This window comes from Dermacentor variabilis, chromosome 3 (genome assembly GCF_050947875.1).
Source record: "Dermacentor variabilis isolate Ectoservices chromosome 3, ASM5094787v1, whole genome shotgun sequence".
NCBI classification, from domain to species: Eukaryota; Metazoa; Arthropoda; class Arachnida; order Ixodida; family Ixodidae; genus Dermacentor; species Dermacentor variabilis.
In genome coordinates this window covers 197,666,655-197,689,179 of record NC_134570.1, presented here as the reverse complement: position 1 = coordinate 197,689,179, position 22,525 = coordinate 197,666,655, and the positions used below count along the sequence as shown (strand labels likewise).

The following is a 22,525-nucleotide window of genomic DNA, read 5'->3' as shown; positions in this document are numbered from 1 at the left end:
CCCCGCTACTCCCGCTCGCCGTCTCCCTCCCGCCGTCAATCTCGCTCGCCCCCGTCACGCCGTGCTCCTTCTCCGACCTACTCGCCGCACCCCCGACCGGAAAACTAGACAGTGCAGCTTCTGGAGGTGAAGCTGCAATGACGACATCGGCATGAAATCACTTCACCTTACCCACGAACAAGAATCCTTTGGACGTTCTCGTCGACAATGTTCCTGTGTGCGCATTGATTGACATCGGGGCGCATGTGCCCATTATGAGGGCTGCTCTTCGCCGTCGACTCAAGAAAGTTCTGACGCCGGCCCCGAATCGAGTTGTACAAGTCGCTGACGGAGGGACTGTCGCTATTGTTCGCTTGTGCTCTGCCCAACTCCCCATTGCTGAGAGACACCGTCGTCCTCTTCACCGTCATCGAGCATTGCTCTCACGAATTCATTCTCGGCCTGGCTTTCCTTGCCAATCATACTGCACTCATTGACTTTTCGGCCGGCTCACTTTGACTTGCCTCTTCTTGCCGACCCTGTGGACCCGCCTCCAAGCTATTTGAGCTGGATGGATTTTATTCGCTTACCGCCTCGCTCTGACACACGTTGACTTATTGTCCTCACAAGCTGTACCTGACAGCAATTACGTGGTCGCACCAATTCCGGCCGTTATACTTACACATGCTGTTACCATGCTGCGCACTGTGCTGAAAATTACTGGCAACCGCGCCTGCCTTCCCCTTGTCAATTTCCTGCTAACCGGGCAAGTTCCGCCTCAGAGAATCTCATTGGCTATAATTAGCGCTTTACAGGATGATGAGGTCGAGCCATTCACAGTGGAAGATCGTTAGATCGTTACAGCTCAGCCCATACCGTGACGTCATCGTACGGCACTGATGTCGACATTGAGAAGATGGTTTCCTCTGACTTTACACCTGCTCAAGCTGAAGCCCTTTGCCGCGTTCTTGAAGGCTATCGCGCCATTTTTTACTTTGACAATCGACCCTTAGGTCAAACTTCAGTTGAGAACCCTATTCACCGACGTCCATATCGTGTTTCTGCGTCTGAACGAGCTGTTATCCAACAGGAAGTAAAAAAAAATGATTGAAAAGGCTATTATCGAGCCTTCCTGTAGTTCCTGGGCTTTTCCCGTCGTACTTGTCAAGAAGGATGGAACGTGGCGCTTTTGTGTAGATTATCGCCACCTGAACAAACTCACAAAAAAGGACGTGTACCGTTTGCCACGTATTGATGACGCTCTAGAGTACCTGTACGGTGCCACCTGTTTTTCTTCCATCGACTTACGGTCCGGCTACTGGCACATATCCGTCGATGACATGGACCGAGGGAAGACTGCATTTATTACGCCTGACGGCCTTTATCAGTTCAAGGTGATGCCTCTCGGTCTCTGTAACGCGCCCGCCACCTTCGAGCGAATGATGTACTATTTGCTTCAGGGGTTCAAGTGGTCCACCTGTTTGTGGTATCTGGACGACGTAATCGTTTATTTACCCACATTCGACACGCATCTAGACCGTCTTTCAGCGACTCTTGACGTGTTCCGCCGCGCCGGTCTCCAGTTGAACTTGTCAAAATGTCACTTCGCTCGCCGCCAAATCACCGTCCTTTGATACCTCGTGGATGCCAGAGGGTGCGACCTGATCCGAACAAAATTCGCGCCGTTACGAACTTTCCTGTTCCGAAGTCTGCCAAGGACATTCGTAGTTTGGTAGGGCTGTGCTCTTATTTCCGACGCTTTGTGAAGGATTTTGCGACCATCGCACGTCCCCTTACCGACCTCTTGAAGAAAGACGCCCTATTTTCTTGGGGACCAAACCATGCCGCACCTTTTTCGCAGCTCACTACTCTCCTTACCACGCCTCCAATTGTGGCCCACTTTGACCCGTCTGCCTCAACGGAAGTTCGAACTGATGCCAGTGGTCACGACATAGGAGCAATGTTAGCACAACGCCAGCGTGGACATGATCACGTTATAGCCTATGCCAGCCGACTTCTATCACCCGCCGAGCGCAATTACTCAATAAAAGAGTGCGAGTGCCTCGGTCCTGTGTGGGCTGTTGCGAAGTTTCGTCTATACTTGTACGGACGCGCATTTTGTGTGATCACTGATCTCCACGCTCTCTGCTGGCTATCCTCGCCCAAGGATCCCACTCCCAAGGGACGACTCGCTCTCTGGGCGTTACACCTGCAAGAATATACTTTCTCCGTGGTATATAAGACGGGACGCTTGCACTAGGATGCCGATTGTTTGTCCCGCTACCCCATTGACGAACCGGCTGATGCGGACGCCATCGCGTGCGTTTTCTCTGTGTCCCAGTTGCTTCAAATCGGCAAGCGAGCAACGCCGCGATCCTTCAGTACGAGCCCTCATCCACCGTCTGTAGTCAACGCCTGGCGACGCCTCTCTCCGGATGTTTCTCCTCAAGGAGGGGGCATTCTACCGCCGCAACTTCGATCCACACGGCCTTGACCTTCTGCTCGTCATTCCATCACACTTGCGTTCGACTGTCCTCCACCAACTTCACGACGTTCCTTTGGGCGTCTCGCGCACCTACGACCGTGCACGCCCTCGATTCTTTTGGCCGGGTCTCGCCCGATCCGTGCGGCGCTATGTTGCTGCTTGTGAGCCCTGTCAGCCCCGGAAGATGGCCTCCACACTTCCAGCTGGATGTCTCCAGCCGATCGTCATTCTGCCCAAACCTTTTTTCCGTGTTGGTCTAGACCTTCTTGGACCATTTCCTCTCTCGGGCTCCGGAAATAAATGGGTCGCCGTCGCTACTGATTATGCTACGCGGCACGCAATCACCAGAGCCCACCCGACAAATTGTGCTACTAACTTTGCTGACTTTCTTCTCTACGACATCATTTTCGCGCACGGTGCGCCGTGCCAATTACTTAGTGACCATGGCCGCAGCTTTCTGTCGGCAGTCATCGAGGACATCCTCCGCTCCTGCTCAACTAAGCACAAGTTCAGCACGTCCTACCACCCACAGACCAATGGCCTCACGGAGCACCTCAACCGGACCATCACCAACATGCTTTCGAAGTGCGTTGCGACCGAGCACCATGACTGGGATCTTCATTTACCATATGTGACGTTCGCGTGTAATTCATCGCGTCACGACACCGCTGGCTATTCACCTATAGCTCTTCTATATGGCCGAGAACCCGCGTTGCCCTTGGACACTTTGCTGCACTCGTTCCGCCACTGAATACGCCCGCGACGCGATCACACACGCCGACCGCGCACGCCAGCTCACCCGCACCTGTCTCGAAGCCTCACAGGAGCATTAGAGGCGCCTGCATGATTGCCACCATCGCGACGTGCACTTTTCTCCGGGTTCTCTGGTGCTTCTCTGGTCACAAATTCGACGTATGGGCCTTTCCGAAAAGCTGCTGTCGCGCTACACTGGGCCATAACGCGTGGTGCGACAAGTAACCGATGACACACATGAAATCATCTCCGCCGACCTCTCAGCGTCATCTTCAGCTGCAAGTGACATCGTTCACGTGGCGAGACTGAAACCATACCGCACACCTTTCACCGCGGATGTATAGATTAAGCACCGGGACGCTGTTTCTACCGCCGGGGGTGATGATACGGAACAGCCGCAACAGTGTGGCTGCATTGACGAGAAAGAAAACGACGTGTGCCCGCTTGATATAGCGTCACCATATTTGCCACCGTTAACCGTTAGTCTCCGTGTAAATATATTGTAAATAGACTTTTGCATCAGCTACACGTAACAATATATATATATATATATATATATATATATATATATATATATATATATATATATATATATATATATATATATTGGTGAGAAGAAAGCGCGCTCGTTAGCAGAAAAGCCCGATTTGTATTTAGCATATAGCAATTTAACAGACGAAGACACCAAGGACTACATAGGGGAAGTTACTTGAACTTTTTAATTAAATATTAAAAAGTTATAAATTAATGGTAATGAAAGTGGATTAAAAAACAAGTTGCTGCAGGTGGGGAATGGTCCCACGTCTTGGCATTACGCGTGCGATGCTCTAACCAGTTGAGCTACCGCAGCGCCGCTTTCCCATCCGCTTTCTGGATGTGTTTATGTTTTACTACTAGAAATGATCATGTGTGTTTTAGCCAAAGCCACGACTCACATACCGTGGCGGTGGATGTGGAACATCCTTTCTGCCGCAGGTGTCACGAGTACGTGAACTTTTTCGTTGAAGGCAACCGGTCATGTATATTGTCACGGTGCGACGAGAGGGACAGGGACGGCGATTACTAACAAGTCGAAAGATACGACGTAGTGGGGCTAACCTTACGTTTGGCCATTCTGGTTGTACCAGCCATATCTTCTGCAAAGTAAACATGGCATCCTTTAACCTTATATCGTTGCCCGTTTGAACATATATATATACATACATTGAAAGAGAGATGGAGTTTCGGAACATGGCTGCGACTGGTGATCGCAGTAGCACATATTGGGCTTATTTTCAGGCTGCTCAATCTTTGTTATCGGCCACCGATAAGGGCCTTCAATCGCACACGATATCAAAAATTAGTGGTAACCATCTAAGAAAGACTTTATCCTCAAAAGATAATTACACATATCAGGATTATCCATGTCATAAACCTTAATATAACTCGAGGTGCGTTATATTCGCGTTTAGAAACATAGGCGCCTTGTAGATAGGACATTCTACATCCACTGCCATGGCCGTGAGCGGTCGTACTGGCTAGCACTCCCATGGTTAGTTGTATAGTAGACAAAGATAAATATCGAGAGTGCGGATCGAAAACGGCCCCGTGATAACTCAGTAAGAACATCACACGCGTAATGCGAAGACATGGGTTCGTATCTGAGCTGCGGCTAGCATCTCACTTATTTAACGTACCTTTAGTTCAATTAACTGCAGATAATTCTCCCTACGCTGTCCTTTGTGGTATTGTTGGCTTATATATATATATATATATATATATATTGTTACGGGGTGAAAAGCAGTCATGCGTATATTTGCAGGATATTTACAATAACTGTAGCAGCTGACAAGATGGTAGACAGCGCGCGAAGTCCAGAGCGTCATCTTCTTCGGACCAGCTGAAAACATCTTCGTGAGCGTGTCACATGACCCCCGGCTGCTGAAGCACCGTCTCGGTTCTGGTTTGGAGGCGGGCGAGCGATACAACTTAAGAGGCGCGACGTGGACCACGTCGGAGCGATGCTGAGCGACGGTTAGCTCAAGAGGGGCGATTTCGTATGTGACGTCAGTTATTTAACGTAGGACACGGTAAGGGCCGGAGTAGCGTGACAGTAACTTCTCCAAGAGGCCAACGCGACGGGACGGCGACCAAAGGAGACCCAAGGCACCCCGAGAGTAATGGATGTCAGGATGGCGGGCGTCGTATAAGCGCCGCTGATTGTCCTCCGACTCCACAAGTCGACGTCGGGCAAATGGTGTGCGTCTTGTGCTTTGAGTATGGCTTCACGAGCGTACTCGAACGTGGAATTCAGACTAGCAGGCAGAACGGTCTTGAAAGGTAGCGTAGGATCGCCGCCAAACAAGAGGAACAATGGAGAGAAGCCTGCGGTATCATGACGAGAAGAATTGTAGGCGAAAGTAACGAACGGCAGTGCAACGTCCCAGTAGCGATGAGACATACATGGACAGCATGTCAGTAAGGGTGCGGTTAAGACGCTCGGTTAGACCGTTCGGATGGTAAGCAGCAGCAAGTTTGTGTTTAGTGGCGCACTAGTGTACAATGTCATTGACAACTTTAGAAAGAAAGTAGCGGCCTCGGTCTGTGAGGAGCTCTCGAGGGGCGCCGTGGTGAAGGATGATGTTCTGCAGGAGGAAGTCGGCGACATCAGTTGCACAGCTTGTCGGAAGAGCCCGTGTGATTGCATATCGGGAGGCGTAGTGTGTTGCTACAACAATCCACTTGTTTCCCGAAGCAGACGTAGGAAAAGGGCCTAGGAGATCAATATACATGGAAGAATGGTTCTGATGGTACGTCGAGTGGTTGAAGGTGACCAATGGGGAGTGTGGTCGGCTTTTTGCGTCGTTGACAAAGGTCACACGCAGCGACATAACTTCACACGTCACGGTATTGACCAGGCCAATAGAAGCGCCGAGGAACGCAGTTATAACTCCGTGAAACGCCAAGGTGACCGGCAGTCGGTACATCAGGAAGCTGGGCGCGATTAGTCTGACGCAGAGGCTCAGGAGTCGGGCAGGGCCGTCCGGGCGCATGTTAGAGCGGTACAATATACCATCTTGAAGTTTAAACATGCGAAGGGAAGGACCGGGTGTCGTTGAAGTGAGCCGTTGAATAATGTCTTCTAAGGAGGCGTCCCGATGTTGTTCAGCTCCAATATCGCGAAAAGCAGCCAGAGAGAGAACGGTGACGGTTATGCCGGCCGCAGAAACGTCAGGGAGGGTCGACAGGATTGCGTGACAAGCAGTCCGCATCTTGATGTAACCGGCCGGTCTTGTATACAACTGAATAGTTGTATTCTTGAAGGCGCAGAGCCCAGCGGCCAAGGCACCCTGACGGATTTTTGAGGGACGAAAGCCAGCACAGAGCGTGTTTATCAGTAATGACTGTGAATTGGCGGCGGTACATATAGGGGCGGAATTTACGCACTGCCCAAACAAGAGCCAGACACTCGCGTTCGGTGATAGAATAATTGCGCTCAGCAGAAGAAAGAAGGCGGCTGGCGTAGGCAATAACACGTTGTCGCCCTTGTTGTTTCTGTGCCAAGATCGCTTCTGTTGGAGCTGACGCATCAAAGTGAGCGAGAATGGGTGGGGACGTAAGTAGGCCAATCAGCTCGGTGAAAGCACCAGCTTGCTCAGGGCTCCAAATGAATGCAGCGTCTTTCTTGGGGAGCTGATTGAGAGGGCGCGCGACGTGCGCAAAATTTCGGATAAACCGACGTAAGTAGGAGCAAAGGCCCAAGAAGCTGCGAACATCCTTGGCACATGTTGGCACGGGAAAGTCTTTCACGGCCCGTATTTTATCGTGATCAGGCCGTACACCAGAAGAATCCACGAGATGCCCGAGCACAAAAATTTCACGACGACCGAAGTGGCACTTGGATGAATTTACTTGTAGCCCCGCCTGACTGAAATCAAATAGGATCGTCGATAGGCGTTCGAGGTGTGTTGCAATTCGGAGAAAAAACGATCACGTCGTCCAGGTAACGGAGGCAGATGGACCACTTGAAACCGTGTAGGATGACGTCTATCATTCGTTCAAATGTGGCCGGGGCATTACATAAACCGAAAGCCGTCCCTTTGAACTGATAGAGGCCATCGGGAGTAATAAAAGCTGTCTTCTCGCAGTCCATGTCATCGATGGCAATTCGCCAGTAGCCGGAGCGAAGGTCGATGCAGGAAAAATATCGGCTCCAAGCAGGCAATCCAGGGTATCGTCAGTGCGCTGTAGCGGATAGACGTCTTTCTTCACTACCCCTTTGAGGTGTCGATAATCAACGCAATACGCCAACTGTTGTCCTTTTTAACTAGTGCAACAGGGGATACCCATGGGCTGCAAGAAGGTTCGAAGATGTCTCGAGAGAGCCTCTTGCCAAATTCATGTTGGATGATATGTCGCTGAGCAGGCGAAACGCGGTAGGGTCGCCGATGGATCGGGGTCGCATCACCGGTGTTTATTAGATGTTTTACGACAGATGTTTGTCCTAGAGGGCGCTCAGCAAGGTCGAATATGTCCCAGTATGAGGCAAGGAGGCAACGTAGTTCTTGAGCACGTTGGGCAGAAGGGCGGGAGCAATCATTTTTGTTAGGCCATTCAAGTCTGAAGGGACAGGGGGCGAAGCAAGAGTTGATCACGAGGAGCTGTCACAAGTTAAAGCCGAATTGTAGTATTCTCTGGCTGGCGTTATTTGCGCCAGGGATATTCCGCGCGGGAGTACTTGTGTACAAAATTCAATGTTCGCAAGCCGAAGGCAGGACGTTTTGTCCGAAATGGTAAGAACGGTTTGAGGAAAAGTGACGTTATGCGAGAGCAGGACATCCGGATTAGGGGATCCGATGTAATCACCGTCTGCCACAGGTGGAACGGGGGACACACCTGTGTAGGTAACGGCACGGTGAGGGAGGCAAATATGATGTGTGTAATATAGCTGTATCGGAGCACTATCGGGAGGGTCAATAGCAGCAAGTAGAGCGAGTTGCACAACACCAGCAGAGCAGTCTACACAGCGGAATCTGTCGATAGAAAGTCAAGGCCCAGGATGAGGTTGTGAGGGCAGGGCTCTCGAACATAAAATAAAACAGATGTATGATGTCTCGCGACGCTCGCGCGAGCAGGACACATGCCAATAACGGAAGGTGATCCACCGCCGGCGACTTGCACCACAGACGACGGGGCAGGAGTGAGGATTTTTTGAGATGATTCCGAAGCTGAGCATTCATCACAGATACGTGCGCGCCAGTGTCAATCAGAGCCGTAGCAGCTACACCATCCACATTCACTTTAATGAGGTTCCGATGTGTGGGCAGGGTCAGAAGAGGATTTTTGCGTCGAGTCGGTTTGGCAGAATCCCCTCCAGTGGCTGCACCCGTTAGTTTGCCGGAAGGGTGCGTCGGAAGGAGCTAGGGGACGGTGATGGACGAGATGGGGGGGATCCGGAGAAGCGGTAACTTGGCGAAGGAGATCGGCTAGAGCGGGTAGGCAGAGAAGTGTCGCCAGAATTTACTGGCTGCGTTTGCGGGGGGAACGGAGGAACCGCATGAGGGCCGTGGGATGGGAGGTAGGGTCAGGGGGTCGAATTCTACGAATACCGGCGGTGACGTCAAATATGGTCGATACGGCTACAAGTGAACCATATAGGCTTCTCTTCTGGAGTGCGCCATTCGGCCGCGTTGCGATACCGCGTTGGGGCATTCAGGCTGCGGGTGCGTATGACATTGCTGGACAGAGTGTAGTCAGGCCGATTAAATGAGCAGACGTTGGTCGAGCCAACGTTGGCCAATTCTTGGCGCACGACGGACTGTATCAGTGAGATGGTCGTCTGGCAATTGTCGGGGCCATGGCTCGGGGTTGTGACAGGACATGCGGCTTCTATTTCACGTCGGATTATATGTAGGATTGCATAAGTGCAATTGGGCGTGAGGGGACAGCGGAGGTCTTCGCAGGAGGACGTAGCAGACGTGTTGGGAAGACGGGGAAATGGCTGAGCAATGCGGCAAATCGACTCCTTCAAACCGCCGGCATTTCGTAATAATGGCTTGCACAGTGGAAGAATTCTTACACACAAGGAGGTGGAAGGCATCATCTGCTATGCCCTTAATGACATGTGCGACTTTATCAGGTTTGGATATGTTCGGATCCACTTTGCGGCACAGAGCGAGCAGGTCCTGGACATACGTAAGGTAGGATTCAGCGCACGTCTGGACACGCGAAGCGAGATCTTCTTGCGCGGCGCGATGACGTCCAACAGGCTTGCCAAACAAATCCTTGAGCCGCGGTTTACAAATTTACCAGCTGGTAAGTTGCTCCTCATGGGTCTGAAACCAGACGCGAGCCGTGCCCGCGAGGTAAAATATCAAATTAGCGAACATGATGTTCTGGTCCCAATGGTTGCTGGCACTCACCCGCTTATATAGTTGAAGCCATGCACACTCTTCAACATCAGTGTCGTCGGTGCCAGAAAAGGTTCCTGGGTCGCGGCGTTGTGCTAGAATAACGGTAGGCGTGGGTGCCGATGGGCCCGAAGCGTCCTCACCTTGAGCTGGCATATTAGATGCAGCCAAGGAGCGCCCGCTGCGTAAATCTGTCTGGATAATGAACCCGCAGCCTCCACCAAAAACGTTACGGGGTTAACAAGTCAGACATATGTTTACAGGATATTTACAATAATTGTAGCAGCTGACAAGATGGTAGACAGCGCGCGAAATCATCAGCGTCGTCTTCTTCGCACCAAGCTGAAAACATCTTCTGCGTCAGCGTGTCACAACACACACACACACAAACACACACACACACACACACACACACACACACACACACACACACACACACACACACACACACACACACACACACACACACACACACACACACACACACACACACACACACACACACACACACACACACACACACACACACACACACACACACACACACACACACACACACACACACACACACACATGTATATATATATATACATATATCGTGCTGTCACAGAATTTCGGCGGCCGACTACAGTGAATGAGCTGCGAAGTTTTGTTGGTATTTGCTCTTATTTTCGTCCCTTTGTGCGCAATTTTCCCTGCATCATCGCTCCCCTGACGAAGTTCCTGGCTAGCCATGGCGACCTTCGCGATTCGACTCCGGCGTGCGACCAAGCCTTCACCATTTTGCGTCGTCTGCTTACCTCACCGCCTGTTTTACGTCCCCTACGACCCGAGTGCACCGACCGACCAATGCCAGTGGCGTTAGTCTTGGAGCCATCCTTGCGCAACGCAAGCCTAACTTTCCGGAATAGGTGTTTGCATATGCGAGTCATCCCCTCACGAAGGCAGAAATCAATTATCCTATCACAGAGAAAGAATGCTTGGCTGTAGTTTGGGCCTGAAACAAATTTTGCCCTTACTTGTACCATCCCTCCGACGTTGTGGCAGACAGTTCGCGTCATCTATCGCTCTGGACGTCGACATTCTGACGCAGATGCGCTCTCCCGATCACCCGTGCGATCCGACGAAACGCCATCCTCATCCACGGAGCGCTCGGTTTTTATACGGTTGCTGTTACTGACATGCCGTCTAAACAGGGAAAAGATCCGTAAATTGCGTCTCTCATTGACATTCTCAGCGGTTTGTCACCGGCTACGTGCCTTCTAAGCCTTCGTCGCCAAGCCACCTATTTCGTGCTACGGGACGCCATCTTGTACCGCCGAAACTATCCGCCAGACGGTCGCAAATGGCTACTAGCCGTACCTGGCCATTCGCGTGCCGACATATGCACGTATTTACACGCCGCCCCACAACTAGCTCATGCTGGCTTCCTGAAAACCCATGAGCGGCTTCGCCAGCGCTGCCACTGGCGCGGCATGTAATCCTATGTCCGTAAATACATTCGGTCATGTGCAGCCTGTCAGTGACGCAAGAAATCTCCTCATACGACAGGCCCTCTGCAAGCTTTACCGTGTCCTCCTGCATGTCCTTTTGACCGTGTTGACATTGACCTTTATGGCACTCTTCCATGCGCTGCTAACGGAAATCGTTGGGTAATTGTCGCAGTAGACCCTCTAACAGGATACGCCGAAACTGCTTCACTTGCTTCGGCTGCTGCTCGCGACGTCGCCGCGTTCATCTTACGGCATTTCACCTTACGGCATGGCGCACCGTGAGAACTGCTCAGCGACCGAGGCCGCGTATTCTTGTTCAAAGTTATTAATGAGCTATTCGCCACGTGCCGCACTATTCACCGCACCACTACAGCGCGTCACCCATAGACTAATTCGAGTGTCACACGATGCAGCTTTGATCGCGATCAAGCCAGATCCGTATTGAGTTTCTCGGGCGCAATTGGTTTCTTTGCGCAAGCTGCACGATGGAGCCAATCGGGGTCGAGAATTTCGAACGCGATCGGGCATGATCGCGTTCGAAAGTGGCCGTGTGACACCGGTATAACGGTCTAACGGAACGGCTCGACCATACTGTTGGTGACATGCTCACAGTGTACGTTGCATCTCATCCTTCCAACTGGGACGACGTCATTGCTGTTGTGACGTACGCGTGTAATATCGCCACTCACGTTACCACACACTTCTCACCATTTTTCTCCTTTATAGACATAAACCATCCTCTACCCTCGACACCGTGCTACCATGTAATCCGGATGCCTCTGAATTCACCGCTCTTTCCGAAGTTGCTCGCCATGCTGAAGAGTGCCGTGAACTGTCCCGCTCATTAACGTCCTAAAAAGATCGCCGTGATCAGCCCGCACCGTCCTTCGCTGCCGACTCGCACGTTTGGCTTCAGCTGCCCTTCCAATCTACAGGCCTTAGCCCCAAGCTTGCTGCGAAATGTCAGCTTCCGCACCGAATCGTCCGGTGTACATCGCCTGCGAACTACGTGGTCGAACCGGTCACGCCATCTTCAGACAAGCACCGCCGTAGCCGCGAAATGGTTCACGTCAGCCGCCTGAAGCAGTACCACGACCCCCTCATCGTGTCAGCACCTTAGGTCGCCAGGATGGCTACTCTTCGCCGCGGGGGCAATTGTAGTGGGGAATATGCATTTGGCGCTGTGCCCACTGCCACCGCTGCGGCGCGAGACCCGAGCTCGAGCTGCTGATGTCAAGAGCTAGGACTGGTCATTAAGAGGAAGCTTTAGCTCGGTCCCAACTCCGACGCGGCTTATTCATAAATACATGTAAAGACGCAAAAGCGTTTTTCTGAGATAACCCCTAGTTCAATTTTAATGAAATTTATTGCATTTGAGAGAGAAAGTTAAATTCTGGTGACTATAGGAAGCGGAATTTTGATTTAGGGCTTGAATGTTGTTAAAAATGTTTTTAAAAATTCATAAGTTTCAGCAAAATAGAAGCACGAAGTTTACAAACTAATAGTTGTGCATCAAGAACAGATATCGCGGTTCTGTAAGCGGCATCCATTAGATCATTCAAAGCGGACAAATTTGATTTGTCATTTTACACCTTACGTGAATTTGTTACGTTGTTTGCGAGGGTTCAGCAAAAGTTGTAATTACATATTAATAGATTTCTTGAGGTTCATGTGTAACATATCAATTTTGTCCGCTTTAGATGTGCTATCAGATACGGTTCACAGAATTGCGATATCATTTTCTCTTGCTGAGTTACGGAGTTGTAAACTTGACAGTTTCGTTTTCTGAAAGTTTGCGGTTTTCGCGAATATTTTATAACAAATTGACAACCTGAATCGAAAATTCCAAACTAGCAGTCGCTAGATTTTAGGCTTTTCTTTTAAATTCAGCAAGCGCCGTTAAATTTGGTACAGTGGTTGCCGAGAAAAACGAATTCTCCTTTTACATGTATTTAGGGAGGAGCACACGAGCTAACGCTTCCTCTTAAGAGAAACTTGCCATCCCTCGAAGGAGCTCCAATAATCCTCTTTTCATTATATATGTAGGCTCTTCTGGTTGAGGATGTACGTAGGGAAAAACGGTGCTTTATTTCCTATGGTTAGGCTGGGGCCGTCCTTCGTCAGGGAATACATGAAACGGTGAGGCATGGTGCTCAAATACGTGCATGGCATAGGTGGCGCCCCTATGCGCTTATCCACTGTCAAGAAACATTTTTACTCTTTAATAATAATAATAATAATAATAATAATAATAATAATAATAATAATAATAATAATAATAATATGATATCTATATACCAGTATACATGAGAGGTCAGCTTGTCATGCGCGTATTTTAGACAATCTTTGGAGAGCCCGCATAGTTCCGTAAACGTAGAAGTCGTGAAGTTATAAATGTCGAAAGACAGCACAGCAATGCAAAATACATTGGCATTGCCTCAGATCTTACTAAAAGCAAATACCTGTTGAGATATTGTAAATTCATATCTCTGTCATGGAAATACATCAGGCAGAAGGAATTTGACTTGCACTGAAAGTTTGTTTTGTGCGCTTTCTTTCTTTCAGATACTTGAGTGCGCCGCATCGTGCGTCAAAGAGCAAGGTTCCTCGGCGCACGGAATAGTGAGTTGCACACCGTCGCTCGTCAGTGTAGCATGTGTAATAGTGCACTTGCTTTCCCGACCACCATGTATGCTTGGCTTTCATCACGCTCATCACTTATCCTTGTCGTCACCACTTTAACAGTAATAGTTTACCTACTTCACGAATATAGATCCTTGCGCAGAGAAAAAAAAATAACATAAATCTTTAGTGACAGGCAAAACAATAAAAAAGGATTGCTTCTTTTTTAAAGCAAGTTAGCCTACAGTAGGAGCGGCGATCGCTGAATGCCAAAGGAACAGTAAAAGTATTAACAAACAGGCTTATAAGTATACGGCATTGAAATCTGTGTTACTCTTAGAAGAATAATACATTTCGGCGCATCGGTAAGACTGTGTCCTCTCTAGAAAACGGGAACTGCCATTTATGGCTCAAACAGCAGCGTTGTAATAGCAACCCATCGAGAATTTATAATTTATTATGGCCTTATGTATGCATTTTGTTGCGTTTGTAAATTCTGGAAGAGGATAGGTATAATTTGGACCTCATTTTCTTATTTATTTATTTATTTTTACTATTTCAATAAAAATTTGCATGTATTACGTCTATGTGCATGCCTCTACAGTTTTTTCAGGGCTGTGTAATTCTTCTCACCGTTTATGCTTGCGTTATTGGGGTACATGGAATTGATTGCTCTGCGAAATCGGCGTCTACGCATTCTTTATCGATATTATGTTATTTTACTGCTTGTATGTTTTACTACCACAAATAAGTAAGGCTGGTTCACGATACAGTCATCGACAATGGGACCCTTGTCTGTCTGTTATAGACCGGGGTGGCCAGACAGACATGTGCAAAGAGCCATGAAAATAATACTTTTATAGGAGAGCCGCAGTCAGACGGGAGGCGTGGTAAATTTTCTTTTTTCGTCTGGCAAAGCTGGTGGTCACTGTAAATACCACGCACGCAATCGCTCATTGTGCCTCTGCATGTTGCTTCTCCGTTCGTTAAAAAAAAAAAAAACATCTTGAAGTTTGGTTGAAGTCCAGATCTGCTCAGCTAGAAGTGCGTCCGTAAGGGTCGCACGCAGTTTGCACTTGACAGCTTTCGTTGTCTAGTAGCGTGCATCGAAGCAGTGCGTAGATCCAAGCACTGCCCTTCACGCAATGCCGCGGCAGTTCTCTTTCGCTGGCTTTACTCCGTCGAGGCCCGAGCCAGCAAGCGCGAGGCAGCGTCACGAGCGCCCAATAATAATAATAATATTTGGGGTTTTACGTGCCAAAACCACTTTCTGATTATGAGGCACGCCGTAGTGGAGGACTCCGGAAATTTTGACCACCTGGGGTTCTTTAACGTGCACCTAAATCTAAGCACACGGGTGTTTTCGCATTTCGCCCCCATCGAAATGCGGCCGCCGTGGCCGGGATTCGATCCCGCGACCTCGTGCTCAGCAGCCCAACACCATAGCCACTGAGCAACCACGGCGGGTACGAGCGCCCAAGGCGAGCTTGTGACGCGGCGTCGCAGCCAATGGCACATTACGCTCTATATCACAAGTAATTTGCAGCACTGCCGAATGTACGACGTGTACACAGGCAACATTTTTGCGTTGCAGAATATAGTTACCGGCTTAACTGTCTGATTAGTGGCGTGATTAGACAGATTTATTTTTGCTTAACACATGATACGCTACAGCGATACGTAAGAAGTTAATCCCCTCGCGCATGGACCTCGTATACCGCAAATTAGTGTGGCCGTTACCATCGGTATCTTGAATAGCCTCCCTAACCGTGATTACACAGCAACATGGCAGTCTCATCTCAGTTGAGGACAAAGCGTGCAGCAAGTTTATTTGTTATTATTGAGATGAACTGTTTCTTTTCACGCTGCTAGGACTACAGGGGCATTGTCGAACAGCACAAGTGATTTTATTTCCATTTAGCAGATGGCGCCACGGCTTTACTATTGGTGATGCGTTGACGATGCGGAATGCTACGCAGTCCTGATTGTTCACTGCATCATCACTCTACCACCCCCCACCCACCCTAGTATGATACGTGGTGACGGTGGCGAGCAAACGCCAAATAGACGCCCAGCAGACGACGCGGCGCGTGTGAACATTTATCAAGGCTTTCGCCTACACAAAAACTCGCTAAAGAGGCTGCAGTGAACTGCTGAGAAAGCGCATAGATGAAGCGATGCCCCGCTGTGGCGTTAATGGAAACGCAGCCTACGGTTGCGACACACAATTCTTGCGTCAATCCACCAATTGCGGAGCATGGATTGACAGGATGGCAAGCAGACGCTGTGCAGACGATGCGGCGTGGATGAACACATCTCGAGGGGCATTCAGCCTTCCCGTTAGCTGAAAGGTCCTGCAGCTTCCCCATTCCAGCAGGGGACGACTGAGATGCAGTATAGGTGCCATTTTGCTGCTGTCACTGACGCCGCCGGCTTTTTCGCTCAGTAAGCCATATGACATTTTTGCATCAATATTCTGATTAACAATCATGACTGACAGGGCCACGCAAGTAAAAGCCATCGCCAGCAGCTGCGGCAGATCGCTGAACAGGACCCGCTCGCTCCGGTGCACGAGCAAGACAAGCAGTTGCTCTGGTTCCTGCGTTACGACTGCCTCGAGCTGCCGCACTCCCTGCCGAAGCTGCTGCTCTCCCTCCGCTGGGGCCGCCACCAGGACGTCGCCATGGTGAGCGGGGAACTAGTTACGCGCTTATTTTGATCATATTACTGATCATTGTTTGCAGTTTCGCACTGGTTGTCGTGTTATTATATCGCATCCGGCATTCCAGTTCATGTGATAACACGATTGTTATCGGATGGTACATCCTACGTATGATTGGAATGACTTATGCGTCGCTGGTGTGGTGTAAAACGAGCGCAAGCCAACCTGGGGAACTCGACATCGCATTCTGGATATCCTTGGCTACTGGTCTATGCGTCACTTGCTTGCGGTGCTGCAATGAAGCCCTGCTGATGAAACATCATGGCTAAGCAATGTAGCCGTACGTGTAGCCTTACGGTTTCTGAAACTTCTTTCCCAACTCGATGCGCAAAACGAAGCCAAGGAAAAAGTGGGAGCCAACGTTTCGACAACTGGACTTGTGTAAACGTTTGCTCCCGCTTTCTTGCCTTGTCCTCATTTTTCTCATCGTCTTGAATTTCCATCTCCCGCCTTCGCCGTGTTTTCCCTTTATTTTTTTTTCCAATAAGAAAATGAAAAAAAAAAACATCTTGCATTGCAAAAGCACCGTGAGGAGGCTATGTAGATGTCTGTATTCGGCATTCAGCACGCTGGTCTATTATTTATTGCCAGTTTCAAACAGTACGCCTGTTATCAAAGAAAAGAAAAAAACTCCACCGAATAAAGCAAGGAAATAGTGATCCTGAAAGCGCTATATACGAAACATAATCTTAAGCGCTACCACTGTGTGTTCGCAGCAAGCTGCTTGTAAACTTTTAAGTACATAGAGTGTGGATCAAATGAATACGAAACAGTGCTCAAAAGATGGTATGAAGAATGTTTAAATGTAATCCCCATAGACACTATGGACATAAAAAAAGAAAGGACACTATCAGCATTTCTTACTAACGATACCCAACTTCGTACAAGATACACTAGATTATACAATTTGATGTCCACAGCTGCATCTATTCCATTTTCATTTGATCCACCTTTGTATATAACTATGAGTTGAGTATCTGAATACGTGTCTCGAATGAGTCCGGTGTAGTCGTCGTTGTCGGCAGCGTCTCTGCTCGCACATTACGCAGACAGACCTTCATAATCGAAACCTGTAGTGCCTCTGCAAGAGAATCACACATCACTATGTATATGGTCGAACCTGCACACACATGTAAATACAGTCATATAGGCACTCTTGGTGAGGAACACCGTTTTTGTACTTTTTTATTTACGCCTCGTAGTTAACAAGATGGAGTCAATATTAGAGTATGATTAAGCGAGAAGTGAGAATGTCGCTGATAACATATTTCTAAACAACCAGGTATTTCTGCAGATAACGCCAGGACTATCCAATTGCAGTGGAGAAGCACACTTCCTAGCTGAATAGAGCGTCCTAACGTATAACTCTGAATGTGGCGCCATGTAGTACTGTGCACTCAAGGTGGCCAACTTTAGTAAACGTATATTGTTTCTTTCGTGGGATATTGCCGGCTGGCGCCACGCAAGCAACACGAGTAGGCTAAGTGTACTCAGAAGAAGAGTGCGCATGCATTGCTGTATAAGTAAAGTGTGCTGGGGTATCTACTGTGATGCGTGGGTTCGTGATACCCACTACGGGTCGCGTTGGATGGCTTCGGTTACCACTCATGAAGAGCACACATGCGGAACGCGTTGCAGGCAGACTCTTGTGTCTTGAGGTTGGAGCTACGCAGAGCGGTGGCCCACTTCGAGGCAAGAGCCTCCGGTTGTTTTAGCTGATATAACAGGACACACCCACAAGATGTGCAAGAGCGTCGCTCTAGTTGCCTGACATAACTTGCAAAGAGCACTCGGGTATTGCGCGGGAAAAATTGTGCCGCAAATGCACCGGACTGGGGAAGGTTTGTGTCTGCCGTTATCGCCAGACTACTGCCTTGTGAGGTTTCAGTTTGGGGAGAGGTGGGGATGACATCCGCCTGCCTAGCTGGTAGTGCTTGGTGATGTCGTTGTATCTGACTAAGCGTTCTCGTGTGTTCCGAACCAGGAGGTCCGAATTCTAAGTGTGCGGACCTCCTCATTGCGTGAGCTCTGACTCTGCGTGGTGGGTCAGTTTTCGCGCAGAGCGGTGTGCTACCTCGTTCGAGTTAGGGGGGCCGTCATCGGTGGGCGTGTCGACGTGCGCTGGGAACCACATTACAGCGGTGCTGTCGAAGTGCTGTCGACCAGCTTTTCTTGAGATCTGGAGAGGTTCGGAAAAAATGCGCTCCCGTGCGTTCTTACGAACAGCGGATTGTGAGTCGCTAAGAACAACCTCGCAGAGGGGGTCGGTAAGCGCAAGCGCAATCGCAAAAACTTCCACTGTTTCTGGGTATTCCGTGCTGACACCACACGCATGCGTAAGCCGGGAGTCAACGTCTACGACTACCACAGTGAACCGTTTCTGACCGCGTTGGACGGGGTAATTGAGCGCGAGTTTCTGCGGGATGTACTGACCAGTAGCTGTCAGGGACATACGTCCGAGTTGCGAGGCTCTTTGCGCATTCACGATTTCCCCAAGCGTGTTGTATACCCCCAGCTGTAGCAGACGAGCAGTGCTACAATAGGCCAGTGCTACAGGGCTACGACTCCGGTAGGCCAACGGCGATCTTGTGAGTTTTCCGTATAGGGGTGTTGAGTTTGCCTCTTTCGGTGGCATTCCACTTGTGGAGGGCAGCCACATAAGTAATGTGACTGATTGCGATGAAGTATGTTATGCGCATGACGCTGTCCTCCTTCATACCCGTGTGCTTGCTTGTAATGCGCTTGATCAGGCAGGTACCCGCTGTAACCTTGCCTTCGATCTTGCGGATAGCTTCTGCGTTTGACCCGTTGGCTGCTGTATGCATGCCGAGGATGCGTATCTTCGGGACTTGGGGAATACAGAAACCGTCTTTGCTATACAGGAGTATTTCGTCACAGTGACGAGATTCACCTGTAGGCTTGGGCCGGCGGCGAGGGTGGTAGAGGAGCAGCTCCGATTTGAGTCAGATAGGAGACCCGTGTATCGGAGGCACCTTTTTACTTAGAGACCGCTGCTTGTAAGGTGCATTCTGTCTGACCGTCACTGCCCTTGTGGAGCCACAGAGTGATGTCTGCATAAAAGGCGCGATGGAGGCCGTCAATCTCGCCGAGGTACACCGTGAGACCCAGCATCACGAGTATGAAAAGGAACGGGGACATGACCCACGCTTGAGAAGTGCTTCCTAATGCATGTTTGTCGGATGTCATGCTGTTGACTTGTTGAGCTTGTCAATTCAGCTCAGGATTGCTGCATTCCTGCAGGATTGCTCAGGAGTTTTGGTTCTATTGCTTTTATTCACGCCTGTCGTCTACCATTTATATATATATATATATATATATATATATATATATATATATATATATATATATATATATATATATATATATATATATATATATATAAATGGTAGACGACAGGCGTGAATAAAAGCAATAGAACCAAAACTGACGATACCACATTACTTATATTGCTTATGAGTCAAATGTTGGCTGACGCTATATGAGAACAACGTGCTTTTCCTAGTTCTCAACAGTTACTGATCGTTATTTTGCATCCTCAGACGATGGTACCGCCGAGAATTTGAAATGAATAGACGGAGCATTGTGTTTACCTATACCCTGGAAATTCCAAAACGATGGTATGCACCCTCTGTTCACTTGAATGTTGAATTCAGCCTTATGTGTTAAAAAAAACGATAACCCGTGTAAGCTTCACGAAAGCAAAAGTAATCAACTGTAGTCAGCATACCATGTAATGAAAACTCGAAAGTGTGGCTGTTTTTCAGCGTCATTTCAACTTCGCCATTTTTTTTTGTTTCACTATGCAAGATGCAAGCATTGCTGCAGATATGGAAGCTCCTCAAGCCGGAACAAGCGTTAGAGTTGCTAGACTACAGCTATCCCGACAATTTCGTCAGAAGCTTCGCCGTCCGCTGCCTGCACCAGATGGAGTAAGTAAATTCATAGATAACTGCTACCACAGACCTTAGAACTTTCCTGAACAGACTATAACTCTGGTATTCTGTATGTGTAAAACACTCATTTTGAGAATGTTAGTTGCGCTAGGAAACGCGCTGCATTTCGAGTCACGCAAGAACTTAAGATCAAACACAGTAGCGCGAACGCATTAAGCACGACTACGATTACGGTGTCATGTTTACTCTCACATAATGGCTACAGTGCACCGTCTTTTATTTCTACTCATCATCATCATCATCATCATCATCAGCCTGGTTACGCCCACTGCAGGGCAAAGGCTTCTCCCATAGCTCTCCAACAACCCCAGTCATGTACTAATTGTGGCCATGTCGTCCCTGCAAACTTCTTAATCTCATCCGCCCACCTAACTTTCTGCCGTCCCCTGCTACGCTTCCCCTCCCTTGGAATCCAGTCCGTAACCCTTAGTGACCATCGGTTATCTTCCCTCCTCATTACATGTCCTGCCCATGCCCCCCATTTCTTTTTCTTGATTTCAACTAAGATGCCATTAACTCGCGTTTGTTCCCTCACCCAATCTGCTCTTTTCTTATCCCTTAACGTTACAACGATCATTCTTCACTCAGAGCGTAGAAAAAGTGGACATAATTTCTGCTATAGGCGCCACCAAAATCAACAAAAAATTGTCGCCGCATTTGAGCTCATTCTTTTCATAAATTATTTCATCATCATCACGGAAATCATTATTCGCGAAATAAAGTTCAGTGCAGGACGAATACCGCTGTTAGAACACTCCACTTCAACGTTTTCCACCGTTTTCTACCGAACCGATGTCATCATTGAACGACTTTTTCACCTCGTAACTGCATCACACGTTTCACTTCCATTGGCATTTCTCTTTCGCGGCACCCATTCTGTTACTCTACAGACCAAAGTCTATTTCTGTCATAATTCCATCATCTAACCGACGGGAGTTCTTAAAGTGATACTAAAGAAAAATGCCAAGTTGACGTGGACTGTTTAAATACCATTACAGAAACCTCGCAACGCTTGTTTCGTGCCAAGAAAAGACTTAGTGTAAGGAAACTGCATATGAAGGGTCCGAATACCTTTTTAGAAATTAATATCTCCCGCCACATAACCGGAGAGCGGTGACCTTGCATACGCCATCACCACCCTTTGCTGCCGTCGGTGAGTAAAACAACGCCCGACAGAGGGCGACACCGAGCCAAGACAGATAAATCCCGTTGAAAGAGCGGTTGATTCGTTGTTGCGGCTGTTGTTTGGTCAATTGACGGAGACCTTGGGCGTCCAGCAGCACCGCATGGAAGTTCAATTGTGCGCTACTTGCAGTCTGTGAGAGTTTCGCGAGCCAGCAAAACCAGCGCAGCACTACGCGATAACGGAACTACTGAAACGCGAAAGCGTGGGCAGCGCGGAGTCGAGCGTAAACGAAACATTTCGACCGCCGGCGTCATTTTCAGTGGTAATTTCAATGTGTTGCTTGTTCTGAAAATAGGATAGAACTGGACAAGTAGCATTTTATTTTGTCTTATAATACACTACAAGGCTGTTTTTTGCAAGGAGCGTTTGAGTACTAGTTACAGAAGTGCTTTCGTCATCCGGCATGTGCTTGAATGTCCCGGGGGAGTCTCTTATCATGCCCTGCATTTACCTCCATTTCTCGATTACTAAGACTCTCTTCGCGATAATATTTGCGCGTTAGATATTCTAGAGCACTAAACGATCACCGTCGCTTTACTTTCTATTTGCCTTTAGTGTGCCTTTACTCTCGCTTAAATGTAATCTATCCGCGTTTTTTCTTATACATGCTGTTGTCTCTCTACTTTATATACTACGCCGTTATAAGAGCCAATTGTGTACCCACTGTGCCACACATTCCGACAGTTTTGCTTCATGAAATTGCACAGGGGCGCATTGGTTGTGCGTTTCACAAGGATGAAAATGTGAACCCGGTTCTTAATACTGAATTTAGCTTTCGTTTGGTTGATTGAGAGCACTTTCTTTTTAAACAGATGGGTCACAGAGCCATGTCGAGGAAGAAGGAGGAGTTATTGAACTGTTCTTGTTTAGCCGCAGCATGGTGCCTTCGCCACTGTCCAAGTCAGTCGAAGAACGATGAGGC

The 22,525-nt window shown here is 48.8% G+C and overlaps 1 protein-coding gene across 4 annotated transcripts in view; it reads left to right on the top strand.

Annotated features, from left to right (window-relative positions):
- Nucleotides 1–22,525, top strand: part of Pi3K92E (phosphatidylinositol 3-kinase 92E) — a 160,721-nt gene that overhangs the window by 103,861 nt on the left and 34,335 nt on the right. For all 4 annotated transcript variants that reach the window (XM_075686775.1, XM_075686774.1, XM_075686776.1 and 1 more), the window contains 3 exons: nt 13,665–13,721; nt 16,222–16,407; nt 20,272–20,393. In XM_075686775.1, the coding sequence (XP_075542890.1) occupies nt 13,665–13,721; nt 16,222–16,407; nt 20,272–20,393 (365 nt within the window). The remainder of the gene's footprint in view (nt 1–13,664; nt 13,722–16,221; nt 16,408–20,271; nt 20,394–22,525) is intronic.